General features: G+C 40.4%; 1 protein-coding gene across 1 annotated transcript in view; it reads right to left on the bottom strand.

The window, feature by feature from the left end:
* Positions 1-18,281, bottom strand: part of rxfp1 (relaxin family peptide receptor 1) — a 32,096-nt gene that overhangs the window by 5,589 nt on the left and 8,226 nt on the right. Inside the window, exons 3-13 of the mRNA XM_029847677.1 lie at positions 7,830-7,913; positions 6,819-6,924; positions 4,772-4,843; positions 4,420-4,491; positions 4,036-4,107; positions 3,797-3,868; positions 2,352-2,420; positions 2,168-2,239; positions 1,987-2,058; positions 499-570; positions 144-215 (exon numbers count right to left, since the gene is read on the bottom strand). Of these exons, the coding sequence (XP_029703537.1) occupies positions 144-215; positions 499-570; positions 1,987-2,058; positions 2,168-2,239; positions 2,352-2,420; positions 3,797-3,868; positions 4,036-4,107; positions 4,420-4,491; positions 4,772-4,843; positions 6,819-6,924; positions 7,830-7,913 (835 nt within the window). The remainder of the gene's footprint in view (positions 1-143; positions 216-498; positions 571-1,986; positions 2,059-2,167; positions 2,240-2,351; positions 2,421-3,796; positions 3,869-4,035; positions 4,108-4,419; positions 4,492-4,771; positions 4,844-6,818; positions 6,925-7,829; positions 7,914-18,281) is intronic.

The following is an 18,281-nucleotide window of genomic DNA, read 5'->3' as shown; positions in this document are numbered from 1 at the left end:
ATAACTGTACAATAACTTTATGAAGCACTTCAGCACTATTGAATTTAGATGCAAAGATTACAATTGATTTATTTTTTATTTGCTTTAGTGTTTGCCTTCTTTTTATTTTAAAGGTTTCATTCCCAACTCGAGATTCAACTCACAATGACTTCAGCTTGGCCAACTTATCAAAGTGGTTGACTTGGAGCTCCATTATTGGATTATATGATATATTCCTGACAAGAAAACATATACAAAGTCAGTACAGAAGAGCAATTGTGAGAGTTAGTTACTTGGTTCCATTACAAAATGTATTTCATCATAATCTAATAATCTGTTTTCTTTACATGCTGGTCAAATAAAGTTTGCACAGGTGTTCAGAACCCAAGTGTGTGCACAGTAACTCATTGTCAATCACTGAAAACTCAAGGATTGTAACTCGCCAGTAACACATTCACAAAGCTATTCTCGTGCTCACAACTGCGTATTCGTGTACGTATTTGTGCAAACACAACTCACAGCTGCAGCAAATCCTCCAGCAATAGAAAGAGATTTGGGGGGATGGCCACCAGTCTGTTGCTGGAGAGATCCCTGCACAGAGGCAAGTCCACGTTGGTGTCTTAGAGTGCAGAACTGGTTTTAATTTACGCATCATTTTAAAAGAAATCCTGTGTAATGGAGTCTGTTCTTCAAATTTAGTTGCAGCTAATTTAGCTTCCATTTACAGTTGTACTTTCTCAGTGCTTACATTCCAGGCAAATATTAATTATATTGCACTCTCTCTCTTTTTTAACTTTAGTCTCTCTAAGAGAAGGAAGCAACGTCTTGAAAAAAATGTCTCCAAAATTCTGACATTGACATATTCGTGAGACCACTATGTTGTCCCCTAATGTCTTTAGTCAAAGAGAAAAACCACAAGTGGAATCAATAAACCTTTCTGAAATTCCTGAGGACAAAACAATGCCTCTCATAAGCACAGTGAGGACAGTGATTGAGGAACAGGAGAGCAATGAACGCAATAATTGAAGACTTCAGACAGCAGCAAATGTAAAACCAAGTCTAGTCCAGATCAGCTTTTCCAATGAGCCAAAAAGGACAAAATAAGAGTGGTGACAAAGCCTGTAGCAATATAATTAGCTGCTGCTAAAGAAAAAAATTAAGGTAAACCCGACTTGTGACTTAGCTTTTAAAGCCTTTTAAACTCTTTCTATTCTTTTTTGAAAGCTATCAATGTGACAATTTTGTCATGTTGATATTCTAAGGCAATGCATACAGTTCATAACAAAGAATGATTAACTTTCTCACAGGAAAAAAAAAGACTGTACCTATCATGCAGTTTGAGAACAAGTTGTAAGAACACTAACCTGCTGATTGGAACATATGAATTTTTTACATACATTAAGAAACTTGTGCTTCTGAGGGATTTTATGTGCTGTCTACACCCTGACTGATTAGAAGCAAAGCAGTGGAATTTGGAATTCCAAAGAAAGAAAATTGCTTAGAAAACCAAAAGGTATGTAATGATTTTACTCTTTAGCCATTAGCTGTTAACGACAACATGTGCTAGTCATTGTACTTGGTAGCTTCTTTGTGTACTTGGGACAGATGGTGAAGAGATGAAAAGATTTGAGGTGGATGTGTAGCATCAATTAATAATAAGGTCTGCTGAGGAGAAACTTAGAATTCTGAAAGCAGACAGAGCTTTTGCCAGAGCCTGAATTTCTAAACCTGGGCTGTGAGAAAACACATTACCTGCTGAAATAAAAACGTATGTTATGGGGAACAATAATTCTGCAGCCATGCGCCTGCAAAAATATGAAATGTTTGAAATGTTCCTAAAAGGATTAAAGAAGACCCAGCACATCCAATCCTTTGGATGTGAGTTTTCTATCAAATTTGGAGTTGACATTAAGCGTACATTCTTCTGGGCAAATTGATAGGAACTGCATCAGTGCACAGTTTCATATTTTTGGGTTCATGGTAATAAAATTCTGATCGGTATCTTACAATTCACCAAGCTTCTGGGGGACCGAGAAAGCCTGTTCATCTATATGACTGATCCTGTTCTGCTGCAGAACCCTGTAAGGAAAGGGGAATGAAAAGAATCATCACTGCCAACGTCTGGACGTGTTAAATTCCCTGAAGTTACGCGTGCAGCCCTTCATGGAAGTTAAAGTGGAATACTTACAGAACAGTGAGCATGCTGCATGAATGAAAAGAGACATTTCCGATGGTTTCTAGAAGATTTCCTTCTAAATCCCTAGACCGCAAAGAGCACGCGCATATAAACACGCATGACATATTAATAAAAAATGAACTTCTGATTAGAGTACAAGGCAGCCTTTGATACGTTGGCATGATACATCACTCACAGCCAGTTCAGCTTTGGCATTTCTCGACAGATGTCATCCAGCTTTGTCAAAGAGTTGTTCAGCAAAACCCTGTCAATCATGACGACACAATGAGGCGACTTAAATGTTAAAATGTCTTTAAGCGTAACTCACATTCAACAGAAAAATGCTAATTATAAGATGATAAACATAAACAACCCCCTTGATTAACAGTGAAGGATGGAAGGATATTCAAGACGCATCCTCACTTTTTTGAGAAACAGAGTTTCACTGATGTAAAGGGAAACCCAGGGCGTTCTGACAAAGATAATTAATTAAATAAAGAGCATAAAATAACAGGAGACGGCAGATGGTGGCAGGCCACTCCTTTAAAGTCTGAATTTATGAGGTAAGAACACAAACTAATCAGGCCGGTCTATATCAACGAGCACTCATGGATATCCCCAAATCATTTTTTTTCTCTGTTATAAAAGAACTCCTTTCAAAATCATTCACCATTGTGATTTCAGAAACGAAGTCAGCCCGAGGTAAATTGTTTAATCTCTTCTTCTTGACTACTATCGGTGGTTGCTGGAGCCCATCCCAGTTGCACCACTGGAGGAGTCGCCCACTCAACACACGGCCACGTCTGAGCATTTGGGGGTTCGGTACCTTGCTCAAAGGCACCTCAGCAGTGCTCTGAAGGTGTCTGGGTGTCCTCTCCTGTTACCAGCACACCTTCCTAACTTTTTCTCCACATCTGGGGCTTGAACTAACAACCCTCTGCTTCTCAGTCTTCACCATCTAGCCGTGACTCCTATATAGTTTTTTCTTAGAAATGGATGTTGGAATGCAGCGTCTGAACTCACAGGCACAGTATCGATACATACCTTATTAGGACAAAGAGTCCTATGCTGATGCTTGTTAAAAAGGACAGATAACAAGCTCCTCAACTACTGAAAATTTACTGAAGCGTGAAAGCTCAAACAATGGATCAACAAGAGCTCCATGCAGGAGGGACGGCACATTTTTCTTTTTTCTAAGAGCGTCTCATTTAAGGGATGTTCTTCCATCCAGAAGTGTGACATTCATTTCATCTTCACAGATATTGCCCAGGGATTGACATTTGGAAAGTCAGGTGAGGGATATCCACCCAGTCTTGTGCCAAGTGTTCATTTTTACATGGAAAAGTGGTGTCTGATCCAACTGACTGATGGTGTCACCTCTTCTTATTGCATAGTGTGGCTGTGTTTGAATCAAACATTTAAGTTATTGCTGTCTGTACACCGCGGTCCTGTCATTATGGGGAGGATTTGATGGCTACAGCAACTTCCGAAAATTCCCCCGAATATTCGAAAATGTCAAACTGGTTAACGGAGGTGCATCAACAGAAATGTTGATTAATGTGAGCTTTCCTTATAACTGATGACATGAAAAATGAAACTGCAGGACATCAAGCATGAATATAAAAAATGAAACAAGCTCACAATAAAACAAGCGAGTTCAAACCAGAAAAGGTCATTGGGGACACTTGATGGATGTCATTATTTTCCAAGATCCTGCAGCAAAAACACAGAGACAGAGTTGAACTATCGCAATTCTCAAATGTGAACAAAGTATCAGCACAGCTTATTTGTTCCCCAAAATAAAGCCGTAAATACACCATCCTCTGGATGGACTTTCATATAGTCTTTTGATGCAGATGTAATTGTATAAAACAACATACAACCACTCCAACTTGTGCAGGTCCCGGAAGACCCCCGGCATGAGGACAGAAATCTTGTTATAGCTCAGATATCTACGACAGGAAGCAAGGATGAAGGAATATCTTAAGTTGAGGTTCCATGAATATAAATGAATAATATTACTGTAAGAAATTACATAGATATGTAAAGGGAAGAAAATTCCACCGCTGGGTTATGCACAGTTCATTTCCACTGCCTCAACTGTTCATTTTCACTGCCAACTTGATGTCACATAGGTTAAATTTGTACATTTCATGTTGACCAGTGTCAAAGAAGGAGATCTTTAAATCAGTCATTCGAGTAAAATTACAAGCTGCAGAAAATGTGTGTACAAACAAGAAGATTTATGGAGATGTGCAACTTACAGCCTTGTTAAATTATAAAGACCTCTGAATGCATCAGGATGCACATCTTGAATCCTGTTGTGCTGGAGATACCTGCATTTTCAAAAAAAGCAACAAAAAGGGTCAAGTCACTTCACATGAAGATAACAAAATTATCTATAATTTAGAAAATAACTACTAGAATTTTTCAAAGCTGCTATAAATTCATGGTGATGTGTTTTTGCTGTGCTCTGCAATGCTTTTAATCCAGTCAAGCCTCCGTAGTGGCGATTAGCTTTGTTTATGGCGATTATCTTTGTCAGTACCGGTAATCTAAAGCCATATAGTTATGGAGGGTAAAGTTAAAATATATTAAATAGAAAATTCAACTTACAGTTTCTGGAGGCTCTGATACCTAAAGAACATCTTTGCTTTCAGCTCCTGAAGAAGATTTCTTTGAAAGGACCTGTAGGAGCAGAAGCCTTTTAAAATGACAGCATGAGTGATTTTATCATCATGGAGCATTTTCACTCCAATGTTTATCAAGGACAAAAAGAAAATTAAAAGATATTATTAAAGTGCCCCTCAAGCCATCAATTAAACATTGCCCTGATAGCCGTAAGAATGGTCAGAATGTAATTTTGGCCTTTAAGTAGGACCACATAAAAACCCATCATTCATGTTTTTTCCTTTCATCTGCCAAGTCCCTTAGAAAATTTGAAGGAAGTTATTCTTCATCACGATCATTTACGTCATTGCATAGAATCACTTCAAATGTGTGGAAAATTTCATGAACTAGCTTAATTATTCCAATATCTTGGAGCCAATGAACAGTGGTTAAAAAAAAGAAGAAAAATGCTCCCATCAGAGTCAGTGGTAACCATCTTAAGGTTTCACACGGATTTAGTTCATGAGATTACAAACTGCATGTTCAATTACAGATTGGAACATGATTAAAATCAGGTTTGGAACACATGATCTTTCTTAGACTTTATTGGACTGCTGTTGAATCCTGAGACTATGGATGGAAGTTAGCGTAGTTAGTTACGTAGCTGGTTTTAATGTTTATGGACAATTCATACAGTGTGAAGAAGTGCGGACGCATTGTTATACTCCTTGCGGTGGTGACGTCAAACATGTTTTTCATATATGGGTCATTATAATTGTGCAGTATTGAATTAGTGCTCCGTGCATGCATGAAGGTGAAACCCTCTCAATACGCAACACCCACCATCAGCTTCGAAAACACGAAACTTCCCAGTGTGTCCATGTTTATTTTATGCTGTGTTGTTCTCCTCACCTTCTACTTATATGAGCTTTAACAAAATGTAGAGTTTACATTTATTAGCTTTTTTATCTCCTACCTACTACCTGCCTTTCTTATCTACCTCCATATCCTCTGCCTTTGTAATGAACATATATTGAACACATACATATATATTACATCATGTTCTCAACATTCTTTTTTTCTTCAAAACATAAATAATACAGCTGTGGTGCTGTTTGTAGAATCTCTGCAGGCTGTACAGCTGATAATCATCTCAACATGTCACGTAGAGACAACAACAGCGATACAAACAACAGACAAAAGAGGATTAAAACAAGAAAGTAGGTAAACCCAGAAATTACATTTAAATCCAAGGTTTTGCAGAAACTACCAATGACGGCCACTTTATTAGGTTTGCCTAATAACACAGAAAGGGTTAATCAGCCTATCACATGGCCACAAATCGATGCATCATGAAGACGTGGTCAAGACAGCTAGTTGAAGTTCAAATCGAGCATCAGAATGGGGAAGGAAGAGGATTTAGGTCATTTGAAGCATGAGGCATGTTTGATGATCTAAGTGTCTCAGGAACTGCTGATCTACTGGGATTTTCACTTCCGACCAGCTCTGAGGTTTACAGAGAATGGTCCCAAAAACAGACAACATCCAGTGAGCAGCAGTTGTGCAGCTGAAAAGGTGGCGGAAATGGCCAAAATCTCTGAGGAATGTTTCCAACACCTTTTTGTAAGTATGCCACAAAGAATTAAGGCAGCTCTGAAGGCAGAAGGGTGTACTTTATAAAGTGGCTGTTGACTCAACGTGGTTCTGGGAAACGAATAGAATCAAACAGGTTGCATTTCTATCTACCGTAGCCTCTGACATTTCAAGCGGCAAATCTACCTAAAAATATTTGCTCCTATTATTGCTCCTATTATTTTACTGGTGTCAGTCTGCAGGCCAGAAGTACCACCATGCTTTTGCACTGTCTTCTAACACATCAGGATAGCAAACTCACAGTTCAACACTTCATCAGTCACCTATCCAAATGAGAGTCACTTGAATCTGGCTTTAAAAAAATGGGCCTTGGCACTTGGCATGTGCTTTGACACATGACAACTCCACACTGCTTCAAGATATTGTGGAAAGAAAAAAATAAAACAGATTTCTGACTCACATCATGGTGACATTTACGGCCACCAATGGGATATCAGGAAGCTGCGCTCTGTCACAGTCCAGCTCCAGGTCCCGGCACAGGCAGAACTCTGGGACGGTCCCCAGCACTGGTGAAGGAATGTGAAGACCCGTCAGAGGACACTGACACCTTTATCAATCTGTCATCATGTGTGAAGTTTGTATTTATCATGGTCGAAAAAATGGCCCTGATATGTCAACAGACATTGGGGAATCATGTTGAGTTCAAATACTTACGTTATTGACAGCAGTAGTCCAGCCTGAATGTTCTGATTTCAAAAGCAAAGTGTAAGCCTGTAAATAATGTTGAAAAGCTTTGGCCCATATTTACATACTCCTTCTCTAAATAAAATGTAGTTAGATTTCTGTAGGACTCCAAGTTCTAATATGAAATGTCTTGCACTTCAATGAAAGTATTACCTTTGCAGAGTTCAGTAGAATTACTACCAATTATGGGAGGTAGCGTTTAGATGGTAAAACCAATCTTTTAAAAGGACCACAGAGAAGCTGTACATTAGCAGCTCTGAAAGCAGCAAAAGTTTAAAAATAAGGTAAAATGAAAATATAGAGTTACATTTGATCAAATGTTTACCAAATAAACTGATCAATTAAGTTGAGTGATTATCAGAATACGAATAACAGCTATGAAAAATTACCAACAATACTGTACTGCTGTAAAAGTAAAAATTCATCTTTTTTTGTATTGTGAATTTGGAGGTTTGAGGCCATTGTTGCAGCATTTGTTAAAAGTTTGCAGATTAAACAGTCACATCAGCCTTGCCTGGAACAGCTGCTGACAGGTTCTCTTTCGACCAACGTCAAACTACAAAAGTAGTTTTAAAAAGGGAGCCTTGCACTCTTCACCCGACACATAATATTTTTACTCTAACTGCGAGACGGTAAATTCATCGGCACCATGTCGGCCTAAACAGTAGTGAGAGGTCTGGCATCAAAGTGGAATAAACATTCCACTTTGATAAGCTTCAATACTTACGGCACATGTTGGACTTGACCACAGCATTGTAGCTCGGCATTCCGAAATACTTGTCGAAAAGATGGGGCCAGCCATTATTGTCTCCTGGAAAATGAAACAAAGAATAGAGAGAGCAAGAGCAGGACACCCATTAGTTGCTTGTCATTAGGCAGCCATTGCAAAATCATTCTCTCAGACCCTGAGTCAACTAAATATAATTTGTGGTGAAAGCCATTATTAGATACCCTCATGAAACTGGCAACTACTGAAAACACTGAAATCTTATGAGAACACTCAGGTCCAGCGACAACAGCTGTTTAGATAAACAGATTAAATTAATCATATATATGATGATTGTTCCAAAACACTTTTTTTTAATTCAGCGTTAGCAAGTTGGAATATGATTTTGACCTGGACAATTCAAAACTAACAGATTTTGTCTGAATATTAATGTAGCTATTTTTTTTCCCCAAATGATTAATAGTAATTAAGAGCAGTTCTTTCTCAATACTACATCATTACCATGCACAACATGTTCTCACTCTCAATTCATCACTAATAAATCTGGGTTGGGTCCCAAATGGAGCTTCATGCAGCCCCCCAGTATAATGCTTTACATCCAAAGTCCCTTTTAGACAGACAACTTAATTTGAAATCATTTGAAACCTCCTCCTCCTCATCATCATCATCCTCTCTGACAGGTTGATGATATGAAGGCTAGACTATAGTTTGGGATACAAACAGCCACATGGATTTAACATAGAAACCTGGGTAGGATTAGTAAGGAAAACACATTATTATGATAAAGGCATTGTAATTTTAGTGATATATACTGTAGTATATTGGTTGTGCCAGTGCCATCAGAGATATTCGAACAGTGAGACCATTAAAATTACAACACAACACGAGAAATGTCAACAGAAAGCACATCCCCCCCCCCCACCCCCGCCCCCCCGCCTTCCCTCCCCCCCACACACACAGCTCTGCAAATCTTAGGCATAGGTGAAATCTTTGGGTTATTCATTGAGAGGAAGCAACAGGGTCTTCATCATTGAGATATATATTGAGCTTTCTGTCATTTGTGAGATGATGGTCGAGGAAGCAGAATCCTCTTTCACAGTCAGCATTCGCCACAGGAAGCATGAAGAGAGAGCTGAGTTCTGTGCATTGGTTCACACCTCTGAGGCCAGGACACTTGAACCTGACAGCCTCGACCTCTGAATACTCAGAAACAAACTATCTTCCTATGGAATACAACCAAATCTGGATGTTAACGTACTGACCTGAATATATCTATAGTGTCAAATTGCTCTTGGCAAATATGCAGAGAACCATGCACCCATCGGTCTGTTCGATGTGAGACTATTATGGTCCTAAGCTCCTTAGATTTGGGACCTTTTTGTTCTGCCTCTCAGCTCTCCAACTTGCAACTTTGGGATTTAAAAGGCAGCTTGCACCAAGCTCAATGACTGAAAATGACTTTTCCTGTCAGTGTTTGCTGGTAATTTTTCAGTTCCCTGTACAGCAGTAATTCCAAAGTGGCAGTTTGGGTGTGCGGCTGAATTTTCATGATGCGCCGATGCCGCGACTCTGTCGGCTGTACGGGAAGCAGCCGTGATGGAAAACAGCACTCTGTCACCAGTTGATAAGCTTTCCTTTACTGTGTGGAACTGGGACACATAAACTGAGAAATACTCCAGTTGAGAGCTGATTAATAACACAGAAAGAAAAACCCTTAGAAAAAGAAACATCATTTTCAGATACATTCCAAAACACAAGGCACCCATAAAAGACCCAAAAGAATAAGTACTAAGATATGTCAATAAATATTGGATTGATATTGACATCACTGCTAGGACATTGATTAAGGTCATACTGCCCTTTGAAGTGTGTAAAGAAAGAGCAGGACATTGTGAGTAATCTGTAGAACCACCCTAAATCAGTCACAGCAGGTGAGAGAATCACTAGAGATCAATAACAACAATGGAACAGGAGAAATCCAACAAATGGCAGCATTTTCCTGCCATTCACATTTATCGACGTGAGTCACTTACTCAAGATAATTGATCCCTTTCTCCCCCTGCAATTCCATCATTGCTTGAAAAGAGAGTAGCCAATTTGATGCAACTGGTTGTTAGCAGCGGAAGTGCTGATATGTGATGCGAGCCCACAAAGTGGCAGAAAATCCAAGTGCACGAGGCAATCAAGAATATGGTGGGATTCTCTGTCTGAGAGGAGAAGATTGTTCTTTGCAACTTAGAATCAGGCAACGCTGCCTTGTGTGTCAGAGCAAAACCAACACAAAGGGTTTCACCAGCATCCTGTGCCTTATTGTAGTATTTGATTAACTTGACTGTTCAGGTCATTGATGATGAAGTCACCATTGTTAGATGATTTCAGAGTTTGATGAAGAAGTCAAGGGAAGAATACAGAAATATTGTGAGCGAGTTCTATTATTTGCTGAACAATTCTGAGGCTGAATGACAGAGCTGTGGTGCAACCAGGACACAATGACAGTTCACATGAAACCATTTTACTTGGAATTCCCCTCCAACCTGCGAGAGTGATGTGTAAATGTTGGCAAGTGAACAGATGGGCTTGTGCTCAGGAGTCACCATGACCATGCACACTGACTCTCAATGAAGTCCTTTAAAATCTGGAGAATCAAACAACTGAGTGGTAATAATTTGCTTAGCCTCCAGTGATGCATCTCACCTCCATACTGTCACCACAGGATGTCGAGGAAATTTTAACTTATTAATATGACGGCACTTCTGATCAGGTTGTTTCAGCCTATTTTTGCATCATAGGGTTTTGTTCTCCACCATTTCACAGGATTATATCATTACGCATGATACGCGATGTGCAAGAGAGCAGTTGAAATAAAAACATGACCCGTCTCTCTTCTTACACAAATTCTATTAGCAATCATGTAATGTTTACTTTTACCTCCCCCAGGGGATTAACTGCCACATTAACATGGATTGTAAATGAATTTTTCTAGTTTTCATTTTTGCAGCCACCCTTGGTGACCCTAAGCAATTTACTTTACACGTTCACATTCATGCATACGATTCAACGAAGTCTCAGCGTCAGTTCCAATAGGGGTTCAGTGTTTTGCTCAAGGACGCTTCGGCACAGAGTAGAAACAAACTCTGCTATCTGAGCTACAGTTACTGGAGGTAATGAGAAGATGGGAGGATACAACAGGGGTTTCATTCAACAGTGTGGGTTATTTATATTGTGGCTATCAGGAACCTCAACAATAAGCTGTTGCAGACATGATGTCATTATTATAAAATGACAATGCCACTACAAATGGGGCAGTGAGGGATTCAGTGTGCAGTTTAAGATTAGAATTAGACATCGCTGTCATAGTTCAGTCATCCAACTCTCCACGTTTTTCCAATGATCCTCTGCCGATGTCCCGCTCAGCCTGCCACCTACACCCACCATGTCAGTCTATTTCTCGTCATGATCTAGCATCTATCCACAAGCGCCTGACTCACTCCTGATTGGTTTTTGCCCTGTGAGACTTTGCAGTTTTCTGCGTGACTTCTTGATACAGACCTCCCCTGATTCTCATGCTTCGTCTGCCTCTTGGTAATTATTTCAGCTATCTGTCCCTGAGCAAGCTTTAAACCTCCTGTCTCCTGATTCTTGTTTACCTGTTTCTGAATGAACCCCTGGTTATGTTGTTCCTGCTACCTGCTCCTCATCAGATTGTCTGCCTGTGCTGTCGTGTCTCTGGTACCGAACCCCTGCTTTCCTTGACCCAGCTGTCTGCCACTGTGGTTTGTCTGCCTGCCAGAGTTGGAGTAAACCTTTGAACTGTCTCTTTGTGCCGAGTCTTTTGCTGGGATTGGGTTCATGCACCACCCGTTACAACAACAGTGAGGTGAGCCCACAATCTAAAATGCATTTATTGTAAAAAGACACACGTTTAGCACAAGGAAAACACATTAAGAAGTTTCTGGAAGAGAAGATCATGAGGGCAAGCCTGCTGCAAAAACTGGACCCATCAGCATCTGTTATTTTAGGGGTCAACTCATTTCTGTTCATTTTTCATGATTAGCTAATATTTATGGAAATCTATCCATTTGAAGAACTGCCACTAATTGGAAGTTTTGCTCTCTCAAAAGACAGAATGCAGAAAGTGCTTTTTTTCCATTACCACTTCATTAGAAAGAATGGAGAAACCGCACCGCTTTACACGAGGAGAAATTAATCTCCAATCAACATATTGTGTAGGGGTTTGGGTTGTATAATGGGCACTGAGACGAGGACGTGAATGCAATATGCTTAGGCGCAGGTCAATGAATTTAATTAAAGTGGGTTGTTTGGCTGGTTCATAATTAATCTCCGACACTTGCACCATCAAAAATATGATAATTTGGTTCACGTGATGTTCAGTGGGTGGTCTAATTAGATTGGAAGTATAGATGTGACTGTTGTAGTTAATCCATTACCAATTTCACTGCATCACTTTGAAATGTCTGCTTCAAAGGCAGGCCAATTTGTGACTGGTTTATATTGTTGTGGTGATAGGCTTATGTCAATCTGCAGAAGCAAAACGACTCACTTTGCACATTGATAAAGAGTGGGCATCGCTGCAAAGGGAGATAAACAGAAACCACAGCATAAAGGGGCCGAGTTGTGTGACCAACAGTGTGCGGCAGCACTTTTTAAAAATAAAAAAAAATCTCCCTCAGAGGCAAACACCAGGCAGATACTGAAGGAAGACAAAGTTCTTTCCATTCTTTTGTGGAGCAACCTTTGAATCAGCTGAAAAAGTAAAGAGGTTACGCTCTGTAGCCTCTTCCCGATTCCTGAGTTTCCAAATCACATTAGTGGGTCCTGCACCACTGTCTGAACTGCTCTGACGAATCAGAGCACATAAAGAAAATACGAGCATGTGAGGGAGTAAATAACTAATTCAGCAGGATGCACACACACAATCAGTCGCATTTGAAGCGTATTTGATCTGTAAAGAAGGACAATTTAGAGCAGTTCTTCTCATACTTTAGAAGTGTTGTAATATTCAGCTCTCGGTTTTTGGCCATGCCGGTATCTTCTGTACTCAGTTTGACACAGCCAGAATATGTGATTACAAGCAGCACTGCGGGGGGTCTCTGTTCCGTTGTTTGATGCTTTGTTGGTGCGCTGATGCTCAAAAGCAGCAAGTGTAAAATCTGCAGCTTTTAGTCAGTGGGGACACACTGAAATCATCCAGGAGAGAACAAAACACGCTGTCGATGGTCGTCAACCTTTACTCAGCGAGTGTTAAACTCGTGTTTGCCTCACATATTGTTCCAGGAGAAATCTGATCCATCATATTATCCTGTTTATGCAAAAAAGTCCCAATAGGATCATAAAAAGTAATTCTGACTGTTGTGTTTTAAAACTACAGTTGAAATTAAACTGAAAATATTTTTAGCAGATGCTAAGTCTAAGAAAATGTATGCATGTTAAAGAACAAACACTGGTGTTTGTGTTTTCTTATTCAAGTCTGGATGTCTCGTGAAATATACCAATATCTGGACATTAGCAGTTTAACTGCCACATGTGAGTCAGAATAAAACAAACTTAAAGCACTACTGGCTTCAAACGGGTTTTAAATTGAAAATAATAATAAAAAATGAAAGATTGCATATTTAGCCCCTGAACTTGGTGAGATGCCAACAGATTTGGGGATACTCTCTCTCTCCTCTTACAGCAGAGGTTTTCAGGTCTCTAAGCTGCTCCTGTATTGTCTTGGCTCGCGTGCTCAGGGTCGTTGTCTTGTCTTACCGTGATCTTTTGGCCCAGTCTGATCTGAGTGCATGGGATCAGTTCTTTATGAGCTATGAATCTATACTTTCAGCTTTCCCTCAACTTTGACCAGGCTCCCTGGCCCAGCAGCTGAAAAACACCCCCACACTGCACCTATAACCCTTCAACGAAACCATTGTGCCTGACTTCCTCTTAACATGATAGTTAGAATTCATTTTAATCTGATGACAGAAACATGGTTTCACAGACCTTTAGGTGCTTTTTCACATAGTCTGTCTCCAGATTCCCTTGTATCGGAGGCAGGTCTGTTGGCCTCATGGCTTGGTTATTACTCTTATGTTGTCTGTCAGCTGCTCCAGCAGTTTTTGCCACCTCTCTGACACATTAATTAGATTTTAACTTAACAGTGACCTTCTTTATTTGTACTAAATCCATATTGGCAGCTCCATTCAAACATATTGCAGTTCAATGTCCTGCATCAGCTCTGGACTCTAATTGCTTCATTTGCTCTGGAGTGACAAGAAATAGACGTTGGCATTAAGCCTCACTCCCTTTATTTCTCTTGAACATTAAAACATAAAAGGTCTGAAAAGGAATTGTATCTCTGGTGTGTCCATTTTCTATCTACATTTATTTAACCAGTTCTTACCTAGGACGGCAGGCAGGGAACTGTTTAAATATATGCTGCTGTTTCTTGTTCATTCAGAATGACAGCGGAACTATATTGACACGAAAAAACAGCAGCACTCAAACTGATACAGTTATTAAACCCAAACAGCAGGAAAACAACCCTAAAATATAGCTGGTTAATAATCACATACACACAAATTTTAATTCTACAGTGCTACACTGCTACAGTGAGAAACAACCCGGTTTTATGCTGAGCAGCAACAATTTCTTGGTATTCAAGAGAATTAATTCTCATTCAAATAAAATCAGAGACTAAGAGCTCAGTCCATCTGTACACATTGTTGCCCGGCACGTCTACTTATCCAATTGACACCCAAGAGTCTTTCCAGAGAAGCCTGCATGTTGTCATGGACAATGTAAGTAGGGACCACAGGACAATGTTCATGATGGGAAAATATTCACATGGGCATGCCTTTCGCAGCTCTCCAGGCATTTGTTTTTTCCTCTCTTTTGTCTTTCTTGTAAGCGGCTGTACAAACACAGCATGCTCAGCATCCTCCCAATGGAATGGAACATGCAGGCAGACCCGGGTGAGAACCTTGTCTGACCGTGTCCAGCAGGCAGCAACCGCTCTCATAAAGCTGTATGTGTCAGGCTTGAAACGAGTGTTCAGCTCCATCATCTCCTTGTCCGATATGACATTCTATGAATTCTGTAGGCTCAGCACTTGCAGGTATCACAATGTGCAGGTATCACACGTTTTGTCACAGCCCCATTTCCCCAGTTCCCTCCTGTCCCTCTGCCCCAGTAATTTTCCACTCTACCTGCCAGCCACTCTCACCCCGTCAGCTCAACTCCACTCACCTGTAGCACAGCTGCAGCTTATTCCTTAGTCTTTGCCAGATTGTTCTTCTGCTTCGATGCGAGACTTTCCAGCGTTATTTTCCTGCCGGATTACCTATTACCGACCCTGCCTGTCTTCGTTCTGCCTGCCTCGCCTGTTCCCTGGACAACCTAACTGCTTTCTGCCCCTGACTACGACTTCTGCCTCAGCGTTTCTGGTTCCTGTCTGCTCACCTGGTCCTGACTTCACTGCTGCTCGTCCCCAGTCTGCTCCGCTACATCGTCAGCCTCCTCTCCTGTAAGACCCTTTCTGTCACTCCTGCCCGCTGTCAGCGGAACTGCACGGTTCTGAGGATTTACATCGTTCCCCCTTGGTTCCGCATTCCGGCTCTGCTCGACCCAATCCCCGAGCCTGCAACCCACAGACTTTGTGTGGGCCCTGAGCCTGAAGAACGGACTGTTTCCTGTGCTTCCTTGTCTGCCTGAGTTCCTGTTTGCCTGTGTACTAATAAAAGTGATTACCGCGGTCCAGTTTTCCAGAGTGCTGCTTGTGGGTCCAAATTGCACCCGTCACACGTGTACTGCCACTAGCTCTCTTTCTGGCAAGTCTTACACTCATCTGCTAAAATAATACCGGTATATGCATATCTGTGATGCTGCACTTTCCAGTATCATTCTGGATGGCATGCTGCAGTAGTTTACCTTTCTTGGTTAATACATCCAGTCACCTACTTATTTCTGGGTCATATTTGGAAACCAGGTCATTCCAAAGTTCTGCTGTTCAATCCACCTCGGTTTACCCTCACAATGTAAGTTGTGCAAAGAAAAGGAAGAGATCTTTTAAAACATGATGTGCTGTCCATGTTTGGAAAAAGAATCTCTTGGAAAAAAAAAATAATTCTCGAAATTTTGAGTACCCTTTTGATTCAGAAAAGGCTCATCTATCAATGACAGGTTTAGCAGTGGTTGTGACAGATCTTCTTGGGTAAGGGTGGTTATGCTATGCTGCTGGACCCTTTGTTCTATGACACATGAAATGCTGCCATAAGTTACCTCTACCTAGTGTCAATTTCTTTTTTTCCTTAAGGAAATGTTCATACTGACAGCCAGACATGCGTTTGGCTTCCTTATTTTGCCTTACCAATGTGAGGAGGTGGCAAAGGGTGGGAGTTGATTTGGAGAGGGCAACCACGCTGGATAGTAACTCATCAGACTTAACAGTACTTACAAAAAGGGGGGAAAAGACCAACTTGACAGTTCTTAAAATGGCAGGACTTCCTTCTGCCTGCTCCTTGGAGCATTTCTTTGAATTTAAATTCTAATGAGCTGCCTTGCTTTGCCATGTTGATATTTCATATTAGCCAACAGCGACCATCTGTGTCTGTCCCATTGAGCTTCCCTGAAAAGCTTGTGCACAAACGTCATTCACTTTGTAGGATCACTTGCTGGTAAAGACACAGCCTGTGGGTCGGCTTAAGAGTCCGCGTGTCAGGCAGCAGCCGTTGATTGGCACTCGCTAGTCACCATGTGCTCAGGTCACCATGGGTGGCCGCAGGTGGTGGGATCAGACGTAGTCAGCTGAGATGTAAAACAATAGACCAAATCTGCTTTTATGTATAATGACATTAATACTTAATTCCGCACACAAGAGAAAGGTATGTGATGAGACCCAACATTGAAAAGGGGAATAATTGTTGAGTACACATGATTAACAATAAACTAATTTTAATCAGTGCTGCAGTCATTATCAGAGACACCACTAGAAGTAACCTCAACAGCACCAGTCAATATGATATTAAATCTGCCGCTATCACTGAGTCAATGATTGAACTCGATCTCCAAGGGAAATTGCAGAATGCATATTCTTATTAGCAGGCAGTGAGTGTGTATTTACGAAGCACAAACATAAATTCAGCTGTGCTTTATTTGCATCACTGGTATCTGCAGAAGCTGGGGTGAATAATGATATTGGAGATTATTGTTTGGACATTTCTGCATGCTGCTCATTTTACCAGACACAAGCCCCAAACAGACTCTGGAGAACCGCCTCATTTTGGTCCCCCCAGTTGTAATTGTTTAATTTATATTTAGCATTTGGATTTAGAGATCTTATGTGATTTTGAAGGATTCTCTTATGTTGGGTCCTTAAGTGGTTGTGTTTATGTTTTTTGATTGTTCTCTTATATTACAAATATGACCCTCAAGCTGAAAGCTAAATACTGGTATATGTATTCGACACATTCCTGAACTTAATGCCAAGCAATACGTCTTCCTTTCTGCAGTATGAAACCATCCGCATATGTTCCTCAAGGAACAAAGAGCATCTCATGTTTCCTTTTCAAGATTTCCCTCTGATGACCAGCAAACCCTGAAAAAACATCAACCATAGCTGCTTTCTGGGAGCACATGATTATGAAGGATATCCTGACATCAGCAACAGGAGCACGCTGGTTTTACAACAAAATGAGGTTGAGGAAAGACAATTCTCTGTGCAGTCAAGTGAATAATAACTTTAAATGTCTTCTAAATCCAAAGGGCCACATAAGCAGGTCTCATTGTTGGGGAGAGGCTTTCTCTCAGTGGCTAACAAAGCCATTTTTCCTCTCTGACATTACCATGAACACTTAAAACACATGACAGACACAATAAGATATTGGTATTTATATTGATATATATAAAAGGAGCACTTTTTAATCACTAAAAACAAGGATGTTCTATGCATGTGCTGAAGAATTCCCACAGTATGATACATGAAATAAGACAGACATTGACATGATTAATCACTCTTTAATATCTGGAGCTAAAAAAAAAGACTCTTAAATAACGTCTTCCATCAAAAATCATTGCTAATCCATACACACTCAGACAATAAAGGCGTTTGATTAACTGTCTATTCATTTCAATAGCTGGAATCCATACGTGCATTTCAGTCACATCAGGGAGTATAATACATCAGACTTTAAAATGGAGGATTATGAATTAAGATAAAAAAGCTACAAATGTTACCATTCACTTTATAGACAGTGCCTGGATCTAATCCAGAATGGTTCAAAGATGAGACCTTTTCCATATCTATCTGCTAAATACACATAAACACAAAATGTCCAAACTATTTATTAATACTATGGACAGTATATGACGAAAACCCAGAATCAGAAGACCAACAGGAGTAACTTCCCACTGTGCATCTCGAACAGAAAACATATTCACCATCACTATAGAGGAGAG

The sequence above is a fragment of the Takifugu rubripes genome, chromosome 14 (genome assembly GCF_901000725.2).
Source record: "Takifugu rubripes chromosome 14, fTakRub1.2, whole genome shotgun sequence".
In the NCBI taxonomy this organism is placed as follows: Eukaryota; Metazoa; Chordata; class Actinopteri; order Tetraodontiformes; family Tetraodontidae; genus Takifugu; species Takifugu rubripes.
This window is presented reverse-complemented; position numbering and strand designations above follow the sequence as displayed.